At 32.3% G+C, this 24,396-nt stretch overlaps 6 protein-coding genes across 6 annotated transcripts; 5 read left to right on the forward strand and 1 right to left on the reverse strand.

The window, feature by feature from the left end:
* Positions 1-441: 441 nt before the first annotated feature.
* PGO_031140 (hypothetical protein, conserved) lies at positions 442-4,461 on the forward strand (the record flags this gene model as incomplete). Its single annotated transcript, XM_028686098.1, has 13 exons — positions 442-444; positions 1,021-1,182; positions 1,402-1,451; positions 1,640-1,689; positions 1,922-1,964; positions 2,172-2,208; positions 2,402-2,461; positions 2,583-2,669; positions 2,902-2,958; positions 3,273-3,404; positions 3,775-3,828; positions 4,036-4,092; positions 4,387-4,461. 13 exons carry the CDS (start codon positions 442-444, stop codon positions 4,459-4,461), a joined length of 867 nt encoding a protein of 288 aa, XP_028541899.1.
* A 1,128-nt stretch (positions 4,462-5,589) lies between these two features.
* PGO_031150 (hypothetical protein, conserved) lies at positions 5,590-8,417 on the forward strand (the record flags this gene model as incomplete). The annotated part of the gene is made up of 2 exons (XM_028686099.1): positions 5,590-8,085; positions 8,373-8,417. 2 exons carry the CDS (start codon positions 5,590-5,592, stop codon positions 8,415-8,417), a joined length of 2,541 nt encoding a protein of 846 aa, XP_028541900.1.
* Positions 8,418-8,668: 251 nt separating this feature from the next.
* PGO_031160 (hypothetical protein, conserved) lies at positions 8,669-9,999 on the reverse strand (the record flags this gene model as incomplete). Its single annotated transcript, XM_028686100.1, has 2 exons — positions 8,669-8,862; positions 9,072-9,999. The coding sequence occupies 2 exons, from the start codon at positions 9,997-9,999 to the stop codon at positions 8,669-8,671; spliced, it is 1,122 nt and encodes a 373-aa protein (XP_028541901.1).
* Positions 10,000-12,753: 2,754 nt separating this feature from the next.
* Positions 12,754-14,924, forward strand: PGO_031170 (hypothetical protein, conserved; the record flags this gene model as incomplete). The annotated part of the gene is made up of 4 exons (XM_028686101.1): positions 12,754-13,239; positions 13,451-13,688; positions 14,072-14,461; positions 14,839-14,924. 4 exons carry the CDS (start codon positions 12,754-12,756, stop codon positions 14,922-14,924), a joined length of 1,200 nt encoding a protein of 399 aa, XP_028541902.1.
* A 1,567-nt stretch (positions 14,925-16,491) lies between these two features.
* On the forward strand, positions 16,492-18,573 carry PGO_031180 (queuine tRNA-ribosyltransferase; the record flags this gene model as incomplete). The annotated part of the gene is made up of 1 exon (XM_028686102.1): positions 16,492-18,573. One exon carries the CDS (start codon positions 16,492-16,494, stop codon positions 18,571-18,573), a length of 2,082 nt encoding a protein of 693 aa, XP_028541903.1.
* Positions 18,574-21,333: 2,760 nt separating this feature from the next.
* Positions 21,334-23,355, forward strand: PGO_031190 (calcium-dependent protein kinase 4; the record flags this gene model as incomplete). The annotated part of the gene is made up of 2 exons (XM_028686103.1): positions 21,334-22,132; positions 22,565-23,355. The coding sequence occupies 2 exons, from the start codon at positions 21,334-21,336 to the stop codon at positions 23,353-23,355; spliced, it is 1,590 nt and encodes a 529-aa protein (XP_028541904.1).
* Between the last annotated feature and the right edge of the window lie 1,041 nt (positions 23,356-24,396).

A 24,396-nucleotide genomic window follows, 5' to 3' on the forward strand; every position in this document is an offset into this window, starting at 1 on the left:
TTTGCATGTTTTTGCTTTTTTTTTTTTTTTTTTTTTTCCTTTCCCCTTATTGGAACGTGAAAGCCCATTAGAAGGATCCAGGAAAAAGTTATCACACAGAGAAAAAGAAAAAAAAAAAAAAAAAAAAGCATAAGAGCTCATTTCTAAGCCATTTCAAGGGGGGCTGATGAAAACCAGAAACTGCAGAATGTGTAGACCCAAAGTATGTATATGTACGTAATAAAAATACACATTATGTAGTACTTGCGAGAAAAAAACAAGATCCTATGTATAATGAAACCTGAACCCTAAAAACGAGAGTTAAAACTGGGACCTGAAACTGAGACCTGAAACTGGGACCTGAAACTGGGACCTGAAACTGGGACCTGAAACCTACAACATACCACTCTTCATTTCATCATCCCCTTCCCAGAATCATCACCCAAACCGAAATTAAATAAAATGGTAAAAAAAAAAAAAAAAAAAAAAAAAATTCCTCTTACCATGTTCATCTTGCGTGTCCTTGACAACTGGTTCATCATTATTAGATGACCAAATCTTCTCTCCTTTTTTCACCTCTCCTCAAAAATATTACCACAACTGCACAACTCTAATTATGCATTTCTTTGATTAATCACATTGGAGTGGATATACTAGAAAAAATTAGGAAAAAAAAAAAATTATTGATACGTCTCATCTGTATCGATCGGGGAAGAACACTGCTTTTACTTCATTTATTATTATTACTGCTATTATTTTATTATTGCTATTATTTTATTATTGCTATTATTTTATTATTGCTATTATTTTATTATTGCTATTATTTTATTATTGCTATTACTTTATTATTGCTATTATTGCCATTATTTTATTATTTTTTTGAAAATTAACGGGAGGAACACACTCCGAAAGAGAGAACTCTTGCATGCCTCGTGTTGTCAACATTTCATGGGTTTCTCATAAGCCTGAAAATTAACTCATTAATCTTGTAGACACACTCCTTTATGCACGAACACGCTTCACTCATTCCACACTACACAGCTGCGAGAAAATCTAATAGAAGAGAGAACGAAGAAAGATGGGATAAACATTTTCATATTCAATAACTATGCCATTTGGATTCTCAAACTTTCGCACGTGTGTTTCTTTTTCTTCCTTAGCATTCGGAATTTATTTCATCTATCATCCGATGTGGCATTCTTGGTGAGTCAACATCACAACGCGTAGTAACTGCAGAACCATTATACATCTAATCTGTGTATCAGTTTATGCACAGCTATGTACAAAGCTCCATCTCCCACAAATGGAAGTGGTAACTCGTAGCTTCTTGATCCGCTACGTGCAGATGCCTCATTGAAAAGGAGAAACAGAATGATGCTTAAATTGGTCTACATGTGTATATGCATATTTTTTCCCCCTCAGATTTTTTTCCTTGGTTTTTTTATTATTTTGTTTTTCTTTTTCATGAGCTGGTAAGGAAGCAAAATGATAAAGTTTATCACGTGTGTTTGGTATTTAGATGAGAATGTTAGGACTGGGGCGTGTGGTCATGCCGATTACTCCAATGGTGTTATTTATGCAGGTGTTGATCGATCCCTATGTTGGCCATCGTCGTTGTAATGGATGAAACCATTATACATGTTTTGCATTCTCCACGCAGGTACAGCTGCTACCTATATATTAGAAGTGTCACCAACGAGGAACTCATAGGTATGCCCCTCAGCTATATTTACATGTATTCCTATGTGTAATGTGCGACTTGTATTTTTTTTTAGTCCAATTCACATACACGTGCGAGGTTGAAATGTTCTTTAGTTGAGTTACAATTTTCTGGACAAACTTCGTAGAAATGAACTGAGTTAAAATTCCGTTATGTAAGCATTTACATATCTAATCATTTATTTTTCCGAGTGACTTTTCTTTTTTCTCCTCCCTCTTGCAGATGAAGAAGTAAACCCATCCATACTAAACGAAATAATACCCCAGTAAGATGATAACGCACATGTTACGGCCACGCTTCAGTTATGTATTTTTTTTTTTTTTTTTGTTTTTTTTTTTTGGAGTGTGTAAAAAAATGACTTTGTTCTATGCAATTTTTTAACCTTAACCTTAAACTTTTAACTTTTGAACATTAACTTTTATTTATTTTTTTTTTTTTTTTTTCTTTTCTTCTCATTTCCAAAAACATGCAGAATTTTCTTCTCCTTGTGCAGTTTTTTTTTGATAAATGTAAGACAATCTCAAACTCGATGGCACTAGAACGTTTGAGGAACGTATCTGAGTATAGCCTCGTCGATTACACACGCTTCAGTTGTGTATTGTGTTTTGTAAATTGTGCTCTATATAAGCTTTTCTCATCTCATCTTATATTGTCTTGTCTTGTCTTATCTTTTTTTTTTTTTTTTTTTTTCCATTTGGCTAGCTGTTGTACTCTGGATACCTCTTAGTTTACCTGAACGTACAGGCGGATGATAGTATTTCGGTACGTATATCCCTGCGTGAAATTTTATTTTTATTTTATTTTTTTCCTTCCACTCGGTAATAAGACAACAAAGTGCTATGTCTTCTTTTTTAACGACAAACTATATATACCCCCTTTGTAGATACCCCTTGAATCGGTGATCATTTTTTTCTTTTTTTTTTTTTGCTACATATTATATGGGACCCTTTTCAAATATGAAAATTCGATGGTAATACTGGTTGCGTGCGTAGGTGTGACAACGCACTAAGGCGAACGACCATCGTGTAGAATAGAACCATTCGCGTACCACACGATGACGCACCCTTTTTTATTTCATTTTTTATTGTTTCATTTTTTTTTATTCATTTATTTATTCATTTATTCATTTATTTATGTATTCATTTATTTATTTATTCATTTATTTATGTTATTTATTTTTTTTTTTTTTTCGCATCCCGCAGAGTGCCTTCCTTCATGGAGCCAACGGAATAGGCACATTGGCACTTTTTATATATAAGGTTAGAAAGGCTTACACCCAGTAGTATGAATAGACAAGCTTCTTTTTTAACCACTTGCTATCCCACACAGTTTGAACAATTCCCAACATTTTACATTGCATATATAACCTATTACCTGTACACCCATTTTTCAGGAGAATAACATCTTCTTACCATCCCTGTTAAGTGTAAATGAAAAAAAAAAAAAAAAAAAACGCACGAACGGAATCTGTACAAATGCACATGGATGAAATACATACGCTGAACGCACATACAAATTGCGTATGTTGATATAATACTGAACCCTGAACACACCTTTCACCACCCCCTTCTAGTCAGGGATCTACCTGGTTTACCTAATCCAAAGGCATAAACAGAACAAGTTATTTTATCGAGATTCAGAAGGGGATTATGTCAAAATGCTCATGTACTCGTGCGCTTCGGCATTTTCCTCTCTTCTGCTAAAGGTAAATATACAATAAAGTGTTTAAATTTGAAGGGATACATATTCGCATAAAGAACGAAAAGAGTAGCACACGTGTTGCTTTTAGTGCATCGGCGAGAAAGGTTTAAAACCATACTGATTTGCACCTGCGTGTATATGTGTGTGGCACACACATGGGGTGTAAGAACGCTTGTGTATATTTATATCCCTGTTTTTTTTTTTCTTCCATTTTATTCTATTTTATTCCATTTTATTCTATTTTATTCCATTTTATTCTATTTTATTCCATTTTATTCTATTTTATTCCATTTTATTCTATTTTATTCCATTTTCTTCCATTTTCTTCCATTTTATTCTATTTTCTTCCATTTTCTTCTCTTTTTTTTATTCAGAATTTGAACCTTATAAACTTACAGCTGCTCTCCTTCCTTATGCTAGTATCCTCTGTAAGTCCTTTTATAGTTCATAATGGTCTACCGAATCAGTAGAATTCAACCATATCAGTGGTGCAAATAAATATAAATACAGAATAAGCTTAGACATACATGCATACATTATGTATAAACGCGCCTATGTCTCATATGCAGCATGCATAAATGAGCAATATTTTTTTTTTTTTTTTTTTTTTTTTTTTCATTTCCATCCTTTGTCAGGTCATTTTTATCTACTCTGAATTGAATCTACAAAAAATGGAATTTCTTCACGAATCGGTAATGTTAACTTTTTTTTAACCCAATTGGCTTTTTCCGTAGTAAACTTGCCTTGCATATCTGTTTTTATCCACTTTTTCCCATGTGCAGAATATTTATACATATATATATATATATATATATATATATATATATATATATATATATATATATATATATACATATATATACACTAGCATTGGTGTGAAATATCTACGTCGTGATATATCAAACATGTGTGTAACATACACCTGAACAATTTTGTATATTTACACATTCCATTTTTTTACCCCATCTCCTCTACTACTAAAACAGATAGGAAGCAGAATCATGCACATGTACTTATCTTCCCTCCACTCGAGTAGCAAAACTCCTGGAAAATTATCCTAGTCTGTGATGAACAGTATAAATGTTTTTTGCTTAGACCTAACCTACAAACGCATATAAAATCATGTTTAAAAAAAAAAAAAAAAAAAAAAAATTTTTTTTTTTTTTTGCGAAACCCTGATTAACCGAAACCTTACATTGTATTATGTTAATCTGAAACACTCTGCTATTTCTAATAAGAACATTTTCCTTAAATATGTTTTAAAATGGTTAACATTTTCTTGGCCCAGAAATAATACCCCTATTTTTATTTTATTTTTTTTTTTTTTTTTCAAAATGATTGTGGCGTATTTATATTCAGGGGGTGCGAAAATATCTTTTGTAAAAAAAAAAAAAAAAAAAAAAATTCAATTTTTGTAGAAATGGACGGACGGTCGTCCCACCCCCACTACTCTTTTGGATTTCCACCGGCGTTTTCCTGACCTTGTGCTGCTGATTTTGTACGATTGACATTGCCCCATATCCTTTTTTTATTTTTTTTTTTTTTTTTTTACGTTCCCCCTCGATTTCGAAGGATTTTACGCTTACAAGCAAGGGGGAGAAACAGATTAGTGAATATGTTTTCCTGAAATGTTTTTGAAAGAGGGCCCATTAAACAGGGATTTTGGGATGGAGGAGAGATTGTTGATACGTTTATGAATGTATACAAGCACGGTAATACATATGATTTTAAAATAAAGGTTTTTTTTTTTTTTCCGTTTTTTTTTCCGTTTTTTTTTCCCCTTTTTTTCCGTTTTTTTTTCCCCTTTTTTTCCGTTTTTTTTTCCCCTTTTTTTCCGTTTTTTTTTCCCCTTTTTTTCCGTTTTTTTTTCCCCTTTTTTTCCCCTTTTTTTCCCCTTTTTTTCCCCTTTTTTTCCCCTTTTTTTCCCCTCCTTTATGAAATACACTCTTCTTTATGACACACAGATGTGTTGCTTCGCTGAGGAATAATAAATAAGGGATGGTCTAGTCAAAACTTGACCATTTTAAAAGGAAATGTGAATCTGCATAATGCATGTTCGAGCGTGAAAAAGAGTGAGGTTAGGAAGAGAATACTTTTTTTTTTTTTTATCGTTAGAATTTGTGTGGCCATCCGAATAGCTCTACCTATCATCCAATACTTTTTTTTTTTTTTTTTTTTTTTTTTCCAACATGTCTGTTGGAGATAAACTAAATGAAGCTTTCTGCTGGTTAAAGGAAGAATTCGATGGATTAATAAATGATTTAGAACTTGATAAAAGTGAATTAAACGTGAGTGAAATATGTACAAAGATGAACAATACGATAAGAAGCATAAATGGGACAGAAAAATTGGATCTGAATGGAGAAGATAAAGAGGGGGGAGGGTATCACAAAATAAAAGAACATATTGACAGTAACAAATTGATAGGATGGAATGACTTGAATTATTCTGTTTTCCATTATATACGTATGTACAATAAAATTCATGAAAAGTTGCTTATCGAAGATGATGAGTTTTTTTTTAATTTTGACGCAGAAAATTTTTATGTTAAAAGGAAATTCACTCCTAGTTTGACGTTCCATCCATTGATATATGCAATTGACGTTGCTTATTTTAACTTTCTTCTTTATTTCATCTCTGGTGGAACATGTGATAAAACCGTGGAACCATATATAACTGTTCCATATGTCCAGAATTCTCACAACAGTATAAAATATTCCAATCGCGATCGAGCTAGCAGTTTAAGCAGCCTGGAAACTGATACAACAGATATAGTCTATGTCTATAGTGATGATCAGCAATACAAACAAAATTTTCAAATAAGTGAAGAGGCATATGAAGCCTTGAGCAGAGTGTATACAAAGGTATCGAGCATAAATCGGTACGTTGATCAAGAGGGAGAAGCGCTCTTCAATTTTGGATCCACTCGTGAGGAGAGGCAAGAGGTGGAGAAGCAAGAGGTGGAGAAGCAAGAGGTGGAGAGGCAAGGGGTGGAGAGGCGAGGGGTGAAGAAGAACACAGATGGGAACCTGAACGAGGCGTACGCCTTCTCCCTGAGACATAAAGTGTACATGATCCACGAAAAGGTGAATGAAAAAATTAAAGTTTACAATGGAGACATATCACAAGTGGATAGTCACGCGATCGTGCTATTTGCAAATCACAATTATAAATATTCTAAAAATGTATGTGATGATTTATATTCCTCGACGCTGATGAAGTTGGAAGAAGAAGACCGACTAGAAATAAAATCTAAGAAGAGTGGGGAAGTATATCTGACAAATAGCTATGATAACATACATAAATATATATTGCATGTGATGTTGCCCAAATATAATAGTAAGTATATTTTAGCTACTCACAATACAATGAATTTATGTGTTCAAGAAATTTTATACACATGTTTTGACAAAAAAATTCATTCGATTTCTGTCCCTATAATATCATTTAATTTATTCTTTCCAATAAATATATTTCTAATTACATTTTTAAAGAGCCTACGTTCCCTTCTACTACTACCTCAATTTTATAACAACATCCGATCAGTTATTCTTGTTACCAACACCAATCATTTATACATGTTACTTTTGAAATATGTTTCTATATTTTTTCCACGATGTAATGAGGAAATGTACCTTTCTGCCAATATAGCCATATTAGGAAATAAATATGGATCCATAGATGTGCAAAACAGAGGGATTCGGATTTTCAAGACTCTGCGTCGTGTGGGACGTGGTGCAAGGGTTGAACGAAAAAGAAATTCAAACAAATCCAGAGGTCGCATGAAGGGCAGACCAAAGAACAATGTGACGAATGATGAACTGGAAAAACAAATAAATGACGATACAAGTACACGTCCTAATCATGCAGACAGAACGGACGAGAAAAGTTGCATTGGTAGAACCACTAAAACCAGGGATAACAGTTACCATGAAAAATCATTGCGTGGGAGAAAAGGTGAAACTATGGAATATGGATCGGATGAAATGTGCATACGTCCTGCGATGTGTGAATACCCAGTGGATTTAGTGTCCTCGTCCCTTGAGGAAGCGAGAAATTTACACGTGCAGAGATCATCCCCACCGTCCCCATCATCCTCACCGCTGTCATCGCCATCATCATCGTCATCATCATCTGACATATTCAAAGAAGCAGACAGGGAGTTCTTAAACTTAAAAACGGAAAGTGAAAGCCATAAAAAATTGTACTGTTTGCGTGAGATAAATAAGAATGAAGAGAACATGATGATGAATCTGGAATGGTGCCTCCGCTTGAGTTACATGTATGATAAGAAGAAAAAATTTAACGAATTCAAAAATGGTCTTTTTATGTATGAATATGGATCCGATGAACTAGGCAGAAATACAGTTGTTATCAATTTCTTTAATTTTCCTGTGAACTATAATTATCACTTGTTATTTTTTTATTTATTATTTTACTTCAACACATTTATGAGGAATCATTTTGTTCTTCTATTCATATTTTCTGAAAATATTTCCACACAAATTACAAATGTTTTGTCGCTTTTCAAGGATATTTTCCAAGTCATTCAAAAATTTCTCAAAAATCTGAAAATTATATATTTCTTCAATTATTCTCTAGCCTTCAAGCTCTTCATTTATATCCTCTACCCGTTTATCCCTTCGAGTATATACGAGAATATAATTTACCTGAACGATGTTACGGTGAGTTCACATGGGGTGCAGTTACTTGGTTCGACACCACTTGGTTCGACGCTACTTGGTGTGAAGTCACTTGGAGTGTAATCACATGGAGTGCAATCACATGGGGTGTAATCACATGGAGTGCAATCACATGGGGTGTAATCACATGGAGCACTGAGACAAGCAATCCGATATTCATACTTATCTATGTCAATTGCATTAGACGAACTCTAACAAATTCCATTTTCCGTGGAACCAAATTATGTACCCATTTTTGTACAATCTTCCCTTTTATCTCCCACTTATAGGAAATGTCGAAATATTTTGACGTCAAAAAAGTCTTGAAGAAATGAAGAACGATTAGAAGCATTTGACACGGTTAGAAGCATTTGTCACGGTTAGAAGCATTTGACACGGTTAGAAGCATTTGTCACAGTTAGAAGCATTTGACACGGTTAGAAGCATTTGACACGGTTAGAAGCATTTGTCACAGTTAGAAACATTTGATGCAATTTGATAGGTTTTCTTTTTTTTTTTTTTTTCTGTTCATAATTCTTTGTGACAGGGTTATTTGGCTTGACATGATTACTTCGCGCCCACGGGATCATTTCTTAAACAACGCTGTGAAAGTCTTGATGAATCCGTTTTCTGTCGACTTAATGTTATCACGTCCCTCAGTACACGGAACCCCAACCGCCTTCTCCTTTACCTTCTTCATCCGTCTGAGTCTCTCAGCCCATTCCTCGTCTCCATATTCTCGTTGTATCAAACTGGTATTCGTCAAAATGTTGGAAGACCCTAAAGTGGAAACAAAATTGGGTCATGAAATTGGATCGTCAAATTGGTAGGAATAATCTTCCCCAATGAGATTCAAATTAGTCGAAATGATCTCGTGCACAGGGGAGTGTTATCAGGTATGTATTAGACGTAGGACACTACCCACGGAAGAAAGAAATGGTAGGCAATGTTTTTTTTTTTTTTTTTTTTTTTTTTTTTTTTCTTCTTACCATATAAATAAGCCGTTGTGTTGAAAAAATTATTCCTTTGTACATTAAACGGCTTCGTTATGTTTACAAAGGAAGGGCTCACATCTGAGGAATCTGAAGGTTTGTCTAAATACTTAACTTCGGTTAATTTAGCACTTGATTCTTTTTCCTCATGGGGAATGTGTGAAAAAGTGGAAAATTTTCCATCTTTGCACTTAAGGAGAGTTGATTCGACTCTTATTTCTTTCTTTAGCATCTTTACTAAGATATGCTTGATTTTTATATTTTCTATTTTTTTACATGTAACTACTAAAACACCTATACCTTCTTTTTTCGTTTCTGTTTTGACATCCATAACTTTTTGTTCATCCCTCGAAATGTTATTATCAGACGATGACTTATGTCCATATATATGTGTATTATCGAGTTTTATTTTTTCATTCTTCATTTCTACTCTTTCTTGTGCATAATTCTCGCAGTTCATTTTATCATTTTCTTTTTTTTTAGTCAATCTTTCCATATTCATATCATCTGTGTTTTTTACAACATCATGTTTTTCACAGTTTGTTACACATGTGGTATTTTTTTTTTTTTTTTTCCACTGTTCCTCAATAAGGTAATGACTTTTGGAGATATTATTGTCCTTTGTGTTATTCTGATTTTCATGGTTCCCTGTTAAATTGGGGTTAAATATAAGTATAGCACTGTAGATATAATTATTCTTTACACGATTGTAATCGTCTATCGAAAGGAATTCAAAATGTTCGTGAAATATCCAAGGGTACTGAAAGGCTTGATTTAATTTTGTAGCTTTACATTCGATATCTTTTTTTATTTCTTTTTTTTTTTCTATCCACTCTTTCCCGTACACATTTTCAATGTTCAAAATTCCGAGTAGTATGATTTCCCTTTCCTTCTCCAATTTCCTATCGTCCCCTTCCTTTTTCATTTTCTGCTCTTTCACGGGGATATATCACTGCTTAGACGTCCGTAAGCTATTGCTTCGATATTCTGCAAATTGTTGCGATATTTTCGATAGAATCGTGTGTGTCATTCGTACCGTAAGGAGTGCGTTTCGCACACACACACATATACACATATATATATATATATATATATATATATATATATATATATATATATGTGTATATCTCCGTCCCAGTTTTGTGTGCAAATCGATCTATTGCTACCCCTTGAAGAAATGGCCCGTGGTTTTTTTTTTTTTTTTTTTTTTTTTTTTTTTTTTTCCCACACTGCCTTAACCGTTCAGGCAACTTTTGTGCCACAGTAAGGTGTATAAAAAGTGATGGGGGAATTTTAACCTAACTAGAAGGTTATTTGATTGACTTATTAGATTTCATGAATGAGAAGGTAATCGAAGCGGAAAAGTAGGCATCACATCGTTTTCACTTCTCTGAAATTTTGAAAAAAAAAAAAAAAAAAAAAAAAAAACAGCAAAAAGGTGAATTTTTTTTCCCCTGAGTGTGTGTACTCCATTAATTTGGGGAAAATGGGGAGAAAAAAAAAAAAAAAAAAAAATCAACAGAAAGGTTGAAGACGTCACAATTAGATGATTGGGAGAACTTGAGTGTGAAAGAACACATAGGGGATGCTCTACCTGGACCATCGCAAACTCATGGAAATGCAACTAAATTGTGCTCGGTAAATTTGGAAGTACATTTGGTTGGGGTAGGGTCCCTCATCATCTCTGTTTTTGCTCTGCCTTTGCTCTGTTTTTGCTGTTTTTTCCCTTTTTTTGTTCTGTTTTTGCTCTGTGTTTGCTCTGTTTTTGCTCTGTTTTTGCTCTTTTTTCCCTTTTTTTGTTCTTTTTTTGCTCCTTTTTTGTCGTATCACCAGGGGTTACCAATTTGGAGGTGGTTGTGGGAGTGATAAAAAAAAAAAAAAGATAGGAAAACTATAAAGTTGTGATAGATTAAGTTGTAATCGGTGCACATAACGAATTAAGATTAGTATGTTTTTTCAATAAAACATGGATATGGAAAAGGGGAAAAAAAATTTCCTCCCTCTAGATATGCTTAAAAAAAATGTGCATGAATAAATTGACTCCTAGTTTTTGCTACCACCCCCATTTCTTGGCACTTTTTATACCACATTCAATCATTTTTTCACCAATTTATTTTTTGTCCCAATCATTTTTTGTCTCAATAATTTTCTGACCCAATTAAATTGTGACAAAGTAGCAGCATTACAAGTACTGCCATCTGTTGCATGAATGAAAAAAAAAAAAAAAAAAAAAAAAAAAAATTGAAAAGTGGGAAAGACAAACGGAAGGAAATCCAGTACCATGAAAAAGGAGAAATTTTCAACACTTGAAAAAAAAGAAAAAAAAAAACCTCCTCTAAATAACAAACTATTTTCTTATCTTTTGGTGGTAAAATAAAACAAGCACAGATATATTATAATGCAATAAAAAAAAAAAAAAAAAAAATACTAAAATTTCCAACATGTCAACCTTTCAAGTGCTTCTCTATTGGAACCCCGCTGTTCTTCATGCAAAATGAGACAACCTGAGAAAAAAAAAAAAAAAAAAAAAAAACAAGTTTCACATGCGTGTGGCAATTGCATGTATCACGGTACTAGAGGCGCGCACATGAACAGTGGTGTTTTTTAAAGTTCATCCAAAGGGTAAAATGTGCCAAGGAATTTTTTTTTTTTTTTTTTTTTATTTCATTTTCTTGCTCATTTGTTTGTTTCTTTGTTTGCTTGTTTGTTTGCTTGTTTTTTTTTTTTTTTTTTTTTTTTTCGTTTCTCCCAATCATTTCTGCAGTATATGTTCCCCCTCTCTCCGTCAAGCACAACAAATAACAAACTATGGTTTATCTGTTTTTACCATATTAACCATGTAGTGATTTTCGCAACGACGATACATAATTTATTTGCAAATCTAACGGCCGCTCCATATGACAGTTTTTTTTTATGTGCTTTAATTTCTGCATCCATTGTTTTTCATTTTCAACACATTCTGAAGAAAACGGCATACAATTTTCTTCGAACCAAAGAGTGCAGTAGAAGAAGAAAGGAAAAATAAGAACTAGAGAAGAGAAGAAGGAAAGGACCCCTTTGTAGAAGTGAAACAGGAGTATATATATATATATATATATATATATATATATAAACAAATGTACGTATACACATAACGGTACATGGATACGCTCGGATGAACTTAAAAAAAAAAAAAAAAAAAGAGTGGGAATCTCATATGGGCATTGGGATATCGCATATATGAAAGAGTCACAAGTGGAATATGATTTTAGAGATAATTTCCTGTAGGTGCGCTTTCGATGAGACAGATATATTATGAAAATACATATGTAGATCTACAAACTTTCATAGATGAGGAGAAGCAAATGCTGATGGGCATTGGATGTAAAAAAAAAAAAAAATATCACACAACATGGATCTAGAAAATATGATTATATTAAATGATTCGTCCCACCTCCTTTTTTCCCCATATTAAAAGCTTAACCAACAATTGGTGCCTTCAAAAATTTGTACACAGCACCAGATCTTTCCATTTTACCCCCACCCAGAGAGACAATATATATATATACGTGCATAGGTGCGTAGGTACATATAAATATGTAAATATATGCACATATTGACTCACTCACTTGTTGGCACATTCACATATGCATGTACAGGCACATGTATACACGCATGCGCGTATTCGGGTGAGTTGAAAATGGAAAAGGCAAAAGAAATATTCTATGATAAGGAAAAAAGGTTTTTTCAACACCTTATGATATATGTAAGTAGGTTTTTCATGAATGATGAAGAAATAGTAATATTTGATTTATTCGTTCATAACGAATGTCTGTATTTAGAAAGAGATATAATTAACAGCATAAATATGAATGAACAGAAAATAAGAAGTATATTGTCAAAACTATTAAAGGAGAAATTTATAATTCAGGTTCAGAAATATAAAAGCAATGAAAGGGGTTCTAGCTACCAGATGTACTACTGCCTGAACAATTATATTGTATATGTGATTGACTTCAGAATCAAACAGATGGAATTACAATTACAAAAAAAAAGAAGTGATGACGATGTCTATATTTGCAATTTCTGTAATGTAACATACTCACAGCTAGATGCGCAGCTACTCCCCTTGGATTCATATGATGCTCATTTTCTTTGCTTCTGCAATAATAAAATTGAACTAATTGTAAGTGAAAACACATTTAAGAGTAAGCGAGGAATATATATATATTTCAAAGAGATGCATGCAAAGGTGTCTGTATACTGTGAACAACCCAGCGTCTGCGGAAACTACGTTTCACCATTGATGTGGGGTCTCGTGGTTAAGGTGACGCTGCTCATTCGATGTGACGTCTTAGCGCTGATGTAACTTTGAACAACACTACATTCATTTTCAGGATAAGGATGAAAGTAGCAACGATCGCATATACAATAGGTATACAAAATATCTAAACATTCTGAAGGAGCATACGGAGAAACTGAAGAATTACTTTATCCCTTTGTACACAGAGAAATTCAGTAAAATGACACCGAATTCTTTGAATTCGATTGCAGCAGATAACTCATCTGAGGGATCCGTAACAAACAATTCTTCTGAGTTATCTCTCACGAATAATTCTTCCTTGGTCTCGCAGAGTAAGCCATATACGAGTGCAGACACACTCTGAGAGCATTTGTCTCTTTCTCAATTTGGGAATGCATCAAAAGAGAAGAAAACCATAACAGATTGGTGCACCCCACTGATATGTAGCTTCTTCCAAACTGGTTTCTAACTGCTTCCTAACGGATTTGTAACTGATTCCTAACCGATTTGTAACTGCTTCCTAACCGATTTGTAACTGCTTCCTAACCGATTTGTAACTGCTTCCTAACCTATTTGTAACTGCTTCCTAACCGATTTGTAACTGCTTCCTAACCGATTTGTAACTTCCTTACCAAGGCACTTTTGCTTACGCGCCTAAGCTTGTGACTTCCATCAACTTACTCTCCATCCTTCCCCCCACCCTCACTTTGTGCAGAGAATTCAAGGAAATCCGTTGAACATAAGAAATCGAATAATGAAGAAACTACAGCAGATGCGTGCAGCAGTGTAATACGAACAGATAAAAAAATAAAAATTTGCATGAACATGAAAGGCAAAAATAGTGCAAACAAAAAAATGGGCAATAATTCCATTGTGACAACAAGAACGGTTAATCGAATGAACGATGAGGAAAATGACAATAGCGTGATTATTATGAATAGTAAAGAAAAAAATAATAATAAAAGTGACCATGTGGATCAAGTAGATAAATCCTCCAAAGAGATAGCAGTAGATGATAAAGGATTGATTGACTCACCAAAGATTGATGTACCCGAGATGCCTTTATTTTTCATAGAGAAGTTTAACAAGGAATTTTCTCTCATGGGTATGTAAACGAGCTGGAACTGTTTCACCACGTCCTGCTTCAACCGTGGCTGTGTGTGGTGGTGTTGATAATATTGTGGTTACGTGTTTATGGTTATGTGTTTAGGGTTACGTGTTTATGATTATGGTGATCTAGTTGGGCATTTTTATGAGAGAAATTTTCCACTTTTTACCATGTCTTGTCTCATTATCACTGCTTTAATTCCCCATTTAATTATACACATATATACATATACATATATATATATATATATATATATATATATATATATATATATATATTTTATTATTTATTTTTTTTTCCTTATCATTCATAAAACAACGCTATTTTATTTTTTTTCCACAATGTTTTTTTTTTTTTTTTTTTTTTTTTTGTAGAGGCCCAAAAACTACAACAAGATATGACACAGAACGAGTTCGAGCGATTTGTCGAATTGCAAGATGAATACCTAGACCTTATTTAAAATTGCAGTTGGGAATCCGTTAAAGTCGTGTTATAACTTAAAGAGGCTCTATTGATCCCTACTTCTACTTCAAATGAATGTTCCTACTTGAGAAATGGAGAATGACAAAATACCTGTGATAACCTTAACAGTTGTAACACCGATGAAGGTGCATACCTGAAGTGGTATATTACAAATCGATAAACATATTAGGAATTAAGAAAATTATGATCCATTTGTCTCCACCCCTTGGATAAGAAAAGAAATCTATGAGTACCTCATTACAGTAATGGAAATTAGGATGTAAAGAATGAACCACTCTTTTTCTAGTTTTCGTGGGAAAATCAGCCCAGCGGATAAATTTTAAATGAATACGTATTTATATACACGACCTATTCATGTGTTATATGAACATTCCCTCCAAGGTTGCATGCATAAGCAGGCTCCTTTTTTATATGCATATACATATATATATATATGTGTGTGTGTTTGTGTGTAGAGGGGGATATTTTTTTTTCGCCCCATTTTTTTAGTAGTTCTTCATATAATAAAAAAAAAAGTATATATTTTTTTTTCCTTGTATACATTTATTACTTTTTGCATAACAGATAGGTGATAGAAACAGGTGAAGTATAAACATTCATCGAATGAGGAATTTGTTATCCCAATTAAATTTTTTTTCAATTAAGGAGAAAAAGTGGTATAATTCCTTGATACCATTTTCGAGAATATTTTTTTCATGAATTTAAGTTATGTAAATATGCCTAAATTTACAATTGTATCATAGGTGTTGTGTATGTGTGATAAGTATTTTTTAAGCATTACTCCCTGTATCGCAAAAAAAAAAAAAAAAAAAAAAAAAAAAAAAATTTTGTAGAAAAAAATAAAATAATGCAATAAAATTGCATCTATAATCGGTAGATCAGATCGGCTAGCTCTTTTTTTTTTTTTTTTTTTTTTTTTTTCTTCCTCCCAACTGGTTACAACAATTAATCAATTTTTGAAAATAACAAAGGAGGGAGTGAAATGAAGGAGGTGGTATAACGCCACCCGTAAACTGTGTATTTTTTTTTTTTTTTTTTTTTTTTTTTTTCTCGCCTTCGTCTTGTACACCTCAAACGCAATGGTGATTAATTTGAACATTGTATGAACTTAATTTATGCAACAAAGAACAAGCGCAAATTATGTGAAGATAAAAGCTCCGGGAAAATTTAACCGACCTAACTAATCACTACTCTGTTATGGCATAGAAGGAGAACTCAGAGAAGAAACGAAGCTGTATCATTTTATTTTTTATTTTTTTATTTTTATTTTTTTATTTTATTTTCTCTCCCTCTTGCCAATAAAACTCACCTGCTGAGTCTCACATTTTTTGTGTATCTTCATAGAGGTGAACCAAGCAGTTATTATAATCATTTACCCCATTGTACAAATCCATATTTTGTTTCCAATGGAATCTAAAAACAAACCGAACAAAAAGAAAAAAAAGGACTTATTCCCAGAGAATGCAACTCCAATGAGCGAATATGAAAGGAGAAAGAGAAAAAAAATAAAAATAATAAACGAAGGAAACAGTAAGGAAAATGAAATGGTAACAACAGAGAACACTCACAATAGTATCAAGAGCTATAAAGAACCTCTACCGTTTGATTTCATAACAAATGAAGAATATAGAAAGTATGACAAGTTTGTAAATTTTTGTGAAATGAATTTTTCATATATCGACATGGAAGATGTAAATATCCAAATTCGAAAACTGAAAAGTGGAGATAAATTAGGGAATTCTTACTTGTCCAATGTTATCAGCAGTTCAAGTGATGAAGAAAATGAAAATTGTGATGAACATAGCCTTGATCTAGAAAAAGATCATTCTTCCCAACTCAAGAAAAAAGGAATATACAGAAAAAATTTAAAGCTTATAAATATAAAAAAGAACAAAAGGGCTAGAATCAATCTTATAGTAATTAAGAAAAAGTACATAGAAGAAATGGAGAATAAAATGAATACGGTAAATAAAAATGATGAAAATATTCAGCAGAAGAAAAACACTGTAATTATATCCCCAATATTTATGCCTGTTGGAACAAAAAGTTGCATTAAAGGATTGGTACAAGAAGAGGTGAAGAATTTATGCAAATACATAATACTGAGCAATACATATCATTTGTCGAACATTTATGACATTTCTACTTTTCAAAGGAATAAAGATATTAACAACTTTATTAGATTTCCAAATTCAATGCTGACAGATTCAGGTGGTTTTCAGATGGTTTCCTTAAGCAAACGCATAACTATATTAGAGGAAGGAATTCTCTTTGATAACATATATGACAATACAGTGATTCGAAAAAATATTCATACAGTGTGTATCAAAGAGGTGGAAAAAGCAAATGGAACTCACCAATCTAATGCAACAGAAAATGATGCAAATACATCCTGTCAAGAGATTTTACTCACTCCTGAAACTTCTATAAAACTACAGAACGAAATTGGAAGCGATATTATAATGGCCTTGGATGATGTACGATCAGCAACAGAAACAGATGTAACAAAAATTGAAGAAGCAACACATAGAACTAATAGATGGTTGGAGAGGTGCATAAAATCTCACAGTAGAAAATATGAACAGAGTTTGTTCGGAATAATTCAAGGAGGACTTCACATAAATTTAAGAAATGAATCAATGGAATTTATATTGAAACAAAAACTGAATGGATATGCCATAGGAGGACTTTGCGGAGGTGAAAAAAAAAAAAATTTTATTAACATAGTTCATCATTGTTCCAATGAAAAAAATAAAAAATGGAATTATTTACCAATTAATAAGTGTAGATATATTATGGGGATAGGATATCTGATGGATATTCTTTTTTGTTCCCTTCTGGGTTATGATATGTACGATTGTGTATATGCATCTAGAACAGCTAGATTTAATACTGCCTTAAGTTATGACGGAACTTTAAAATTGAAACAAGCTAAATATCTGTATGACTTTTCCCCACTCGTAAAGAATTGCCATTGCTATGTTTGCACAAAATTTTCAAAATCAGCTTTACATTTACTTATATCAAAAAAGAACCCAATTGCAAATATTCTGCTGACCATTCATAACATTTATTTCACCTTGCACTTTTGCTACTTATTACGAGTTTCTATATTTTCCAATAAAATTGATCAATTCGCAACGACTTTCCTCTACAACAACTTTGTTATTGGAAGTAGGAATGGAAATTATAAGGTACCAGATAATGATAAGGTATCAGACAGTGATGAGGTACCAGACAATGGTAAGGTTTCAGAGAGTGATGAGGTACCAGACAATGATAAAGATGCGATAGGGAGAGGTGGACGATCGCCTCATGCAGAAACTAAAAATGAAAACATCATTCCAAATGAGGATTCCCTATCCAACGGGACAAACCAGACACAAATGAAAAACATTCAAGATGAACCCATAGATGATGCACATAAAATACAATTAGCGAATTGCAAACTGACTAATGATGATGAAACCTGCACAAATGACCATACTCAACCAAGACAAAATTCCCCTACTTGTAATACCTTAACCGATTGTCAAAAGGAAGAAATGATAAAAGAATTAAGGGATAAATTACCTTATTGGGCTTTAGAAGCGCTAGAATATGCAGAAATACAGCTCATGCTTTAAAAAAAAAAAAAAAAAAAAAATAGCACTTTCCTCATAAATTGTGCATTCATATATAAAAGAAAACAAAAATAAGATATACCCTTTCTCATCATACACTTTCGTTACTTCTCATTGTGGTATACAAAAAATGGAATCATTTGAATGAATCCCATTTTGTTATTATATTCCCCCTCTCCCCTGGTAAACTAGTTTATTTTTTTGCTTTCACTTTAACTTTTCATAGAAAAATAGAAATGCTAAAATGAGTGAACGAAGTTTTGTGTAAAACTTTTGGCAAGTTATCCAAAAGGTGTGATACCAAAGAGAAAGGAAGAAGCAAAGATGCTGGAAAAGAAAATAAAAGAAAAAAAAAAAAAAAGGTTTCAATTTGTGTAGCTCTCCTCATCGATTTCTACAATCCTGAGGGAAGGGGCAAAATACACACTTCCCTTAATCATTTAACACTTGAATTGAAACCTCCTCTCACTTCTCGCGCTTCTCCCCCAAAAGGAACTGTAAATTGGTTTTAAGAAAATATGTTGATATATTTTATTTTCCATAAAAGACACACACAAAATGCACAAAAAAAAGGGCTTGTGTGTGTAGGGGATATAGAAATCATGATGTTCATGAAGAATTTACACTCCTTCCCACACACTGCTAAAGGAACTTAGCTATATCCCTCACATTTTGAAGTAATGGTAAAATTATGCAAAAGTTTGAATAACATTTTTGTGAAATGATATATGCTCATTTTAGAGTTTGGTTAATTTTTTTTTTTTTTTTTTTTTTTTTTTTTTTGCATTTTACCAATAAACGCTGTCTAACGCAGTGCACAATGAGAAACGTATCATTGAGGGGGTGCAGAAAAATGAAAAAAATAAATAAAATTTCACAGTGAAGAAGAGAAAAATGAAGCAGAGCATTGTGAAACAAAGCAAAGTTAATCCTCCACAAGATATATTAAAGAGTAAAGTTTAACTCCACATATAACTTTTCTCCTATCAAGATTATATATATGTGAAAATTAATATTTAACAAAAAGCAGTTAAAGAACGACGATCGAGGTCAAGTATGCAAATGAGAAAGGTACTTTTTCTTTTTTTCCCACTCCTTTCAAAATCCTAAACTGAAGAGTAGCTCCATTTTGAAGTACTGCTACCTCCAAGTTTTTTTTTTTTTTTTTTTTTTTTTTTTCACACTTGGTAGGTTTGTTCATAACTTTTGCCTATAATTTTATAAAAAAAAAAATTACATTTTTCACACTTCTTATCATTTTAAGACGATATTTTATATCAGGTTTCCATTTGAACACTAAATAGATAAAGGAAAGAACATATAAAAGACAATAATAACCTCACAGAGAGTTGTTACACAAGGTAACCAAAACATTCTATAACAGAAATACTTGCTTCCTGAAAAAAAAAAAAAAAAAAAAATGTACCAAATATAACACGAAATGGGAAATAAAATTATGAGAAAACGTACTATGTACCATTTTCCCGTCCACATTATCCACAATGATAGTTTCTCTAAACAAGGATGAAAATGTGCTTAAATGAGCTTAAACATATACAAGTATTTGTGTGGCACATTTTTTTTACATGATATTTTATTAATTGTATGTAACCATAAAAATACCTTACCTGTGCATGTTTTCCTTTCCCTTTTTTGGGACATGCACACAAGGTAAAAAAAAAAAAAAAAAAAAAACTAGCCAAAATGGGTAAAGCCTTAAAGTGATGAGAACGGCTAAAATTGAAAAAAATTACTAAAATTGCTAAAACTGCAAAAGTTGCTAAAATTGTTAAAACTGCTAAAACGGCTAAAACTGAAAAAGTTGCCAAAGTGATTACAAATGATTTCGAAATGATTATGAAATTATTACAAAATTATTACGAAATTATTACAAAATTATTACGAAATTATTACGAAATTATTACGAAACTGCTACAAAATTATTACGAAATTATTACGAAACTGTTACAAAATTATTACGAAATTATTACAAAATGGTTACAAAAAAAAGCTTCACTAAGTGAGAAGAGTTAGAGGGGGAGTGTGAAAACGAGATAGGCACATTATGTCCTATGGACAATTTAAGGCATAAAATATAGAGAAAGGAAATTTAAACACCATGCATGTTCACGTGTCCGAGGGAAAATAGTAAACTGCACATATTTACCTGTGTAACATATACATTCACGTATGGCACAAATTGATGTATATATATATATATATATACGAAATATTTAAGCGCGCATGTGCTTGCTCTTGTTTTGTTCATGCCCCATTTAAGTAGGCATAAGAACATCACTCTTGCAAAGTTGTTGTGAAGTTACATGAAATTTTTCTTCTTTTGTGCCTTTTTTACCATTTTTTGCCTTTTTTTTTTTCTGACCAGTTCATAAAAAAATTATACACATAAGTATTTGTGTGTACATTTACACGATAGCAGCAGAAGAATAACAAAAAAAAAAAAAAAAAAAAAAAAAAAAAAAAAAAAAAAAAAAAAAAAAAAAAAAAAAAAAAAAAAAGAAAAGAAAGGAAAGGAAAAGTAATGAAAATACCAAGTGCGGAGAGAGAAAGGGAGAAAAGCTATTCAATTCCCCCTCCATCCTCCACCCAATATCTCTTCCTTTCTTACTTTTTTCATTTACTCCTTCTAATGCCATTTTTATTCTACTGATTCACTCCGCTTAAGTTAGAACAAACATTTATTATCCTCTAACCTGCCTCGTCTGGAGGAGTTACGAAGTTACCACCATTTTTAACGAAACGATGGGGCAAGAAATCTCCACTCCAAACGACACAAAAAATGAAGATATCAAGGGAGTCAACAAAAAGAACTTAAAAGGAAATAATGGGAAAGGAGACCCAAAAGAAAACAATTTGCAAATGTCCAAAAAAATTGTACAAAACAGTTTTAACAATAGCAAATTAAGACCTGGCATGTTTATACAAAATAGTAACGTAGTGTTTAATGAACAGTATAAAGGAATCAAAATTTTAGGGAAAGGATCATTTGGAGAAGTTATACTAAGTAGGGATAAACATACAGGACATGAATATGCAATTAAAGTAATAAGTAAGAAACATGTAAAAAGAAAGACAGATAAGCAAAGCCTCCTGAGAGAAGTAGAATTGCTAAAGATGTTAGACCACATAAACATTATGAAATTATATGAATTTTTTGAAGATAATAATTATTACTACTTAGTATCTGATGTATATTCTGGGGGAGAATTATTCGATGAAATTATTAGCAGGAAGAGATTCTATGAAGTAGATGCAGCAAGAATAATTAAACAGATCCTGAGTGGTATAACATATATGCATAAAAATAATGTCGTCCATAGAGATTTGAAACCGGAAAATATTCTTCTAGAAACCAAAAATAAAGAGGATATGATTATAAAAATTATCGATTTTGGCTTGTCCACTCACTTTGAATATAGCAAAAAGATGAAGGACAAAATAGGCACAGCTTATTATATTGCCCCAGACGTTTTACACGGTACCTATGATGAGAAGTGCGACATTTGGTCTTGTGGAGTTATTCTTTACATTTTGCTTTCAGGTAAGGACTCCATTTGGCTAGCCAGCCCTAATGTCTGCACCTCGTCTTGCTCATTCATGATTCTACACTTTACTCGTCACTTGATTTTATACTTTACTCGTCACTTGATTTTATACTTTAATCGTCACTTGATTTTATACTTTACTCGTCACTTGATTTTATACTTTACTCGTCACTTGATTTTATACTTTAATCGTCACTTGATTTTATACTTTACTCGTCACTTGATTTTATACTTTACTCGTCACATAATTTTATACTTTTGCTCGTCACATAATTTTATACTTTTGCTCGTCACTTAATTTTATACTTTGCTCGTCACTTAATTTTATACTTTGCTCGTCACTTAATTTTATACTTTGCTCGTCACTTAATTTTATACTTTGCTCGTCACTTAATTTTATACTTCGTCCGCCGCTTCACACATCACAGGGTGCCCCCCTTTTAACGGATCGAACGAATACGACATTTTGAAAAAAGTAGAAACGGGAAAGTACACCTTTGACCTTCCCCAATTCAAAAAAATAAGTGACAAAGCAAAGGACCTTATCAGGAAGATGCTCATGTACACTAGTGCAGTGAGGATATCAGCACGTGATGCATTGGAACATGAATGGATTAAACTTATGACCAGCAAGGATAATGTAAATATTGATATTCCTTCCCTAGAACTAAGTATTACAAACATAAGACAATTTCAAAGCACTCAGAAGTTAGCACAAGCGGCCCTACTATATATGGGATCAAAACTAACAACCATAGATGAAACAAAAGAATTGACAAAAATATTTAAACGAATGGATAAAAATGGAGATGGACAATTAGATAGAAATGAATTAATAATTGGATATAAAGAGTTACTAAAATTAAAAGGAGAAGACACGAGTGATTTGGATAATGCAGCTATAGAATATGAAGTAGATCAAATTCTAAGTTCCATAGATTTAGATCAAAATGGTTACATTGAATACTCTGAATTTTTAACTGTTGCTATTGATAGAAAGTTACTTCTCTCCACTGAGAGATTGGAGAAAGCATTTAAGCTCTTTGACAAAGATGGTTCAGGAAAAATATCAGCCAATGAATTAGCGCAGTTATTTGGTTTAAGTGATGTTGGTTCTGATTGTTGGAAGACGGTGCTTAAGGAAGTTGATCAGAATAACGATGGTGAGATCGATTTTAAGGAGTTCCGTGATATGCTCGTCAAGATGTGCAATTATTAGGAGATAAGAAGTTACGAGATGACGAATTTGCTAATGAAGTGGATAACCGTCTTAATAAAAGTTTTTCAATTAACCAATTAACTTTAGAGTAGAGATATCCATAAAAAAGGAAAAAAAAATACAAGATCATGCAAAAATGAACCTTATATTAGTTCGATCATTATGTAAGGATAGACATGTACCCCATATCCAACGCCATAACGGTGGGTGGAGTGACATGCATGATATCGACTCGCTTCCGTTTATTTTATTTTTTATTTGCTCCTTCTTATTTACTCCTTCTTATTTACTCCTTATATACTCCTTCTTATTTACTCCTTATTTAATCTTTCTTATTTACTCTTTCTCATTTACTCTTTTTTTTTTTTTTTTTTTTCCTTCCTATTTTAAATGTAAATTATTGAGCATATACCCCTGCGACATATACACACATATTCATGTGCTATTTTATGTCCTATTCATAATATTAATAAAAAGAGAAAAAAAAATTTTTTTTTGCTTTAATATGGCATTTATAAAGAGATAGTAGAACACAAGTGAGATATTGTAGTATCGACTACCTCATTATATTTCGTAGTCATATTTTTTTTCTCACTTTTGAGTATTCTGTTTACGCTTGCCGATTTGATATTACATGCATAAAAATGTAACCATTCATGGCTTTCCCATTTTTCATATTTGCAATTTTTTTTTTTTTTTTTTTTTTTTTTTTTTCTCTAGTTCCGTTCTTCAAACAAAATACATATAACAAACGTTTATATATAATGATGAACAAACAAACAAGTTTGAAAATTGAAAATAAAAAAAAAAAAAAAAAAAAAAAAAAAAAGCAGATAAAAATATAATGAATAGTCTTTGGAAGTAAAGTAGCTGCTGTAGTTATGACAAAATTTTCTCTCGTTCACATGTCTAACTCTAGCATACCTACTTTTTTCAAAAGGGTGCACAAACTTCTTCAATTTAGTGATAATATAGGGACATGTAACACACAAGTGGTATTAGGAAAACAAACACAAAAAAAAAAAAAAAAAAAAAAAAAAA

The sequence above is a fragment of the Plasmodium gonderi genome (genome assembly GCF_002157705.1).
Source record: "Plasmodium gonderi DNA, contig: Chr03, whole genome shotgun sequence".
Lineage (NCBI taxonomy): Eukaryota > Apicomplexa > Aconoidasida > Haemosporida > Plasmodiidae > Plasmodium > Plasmodium gonderi.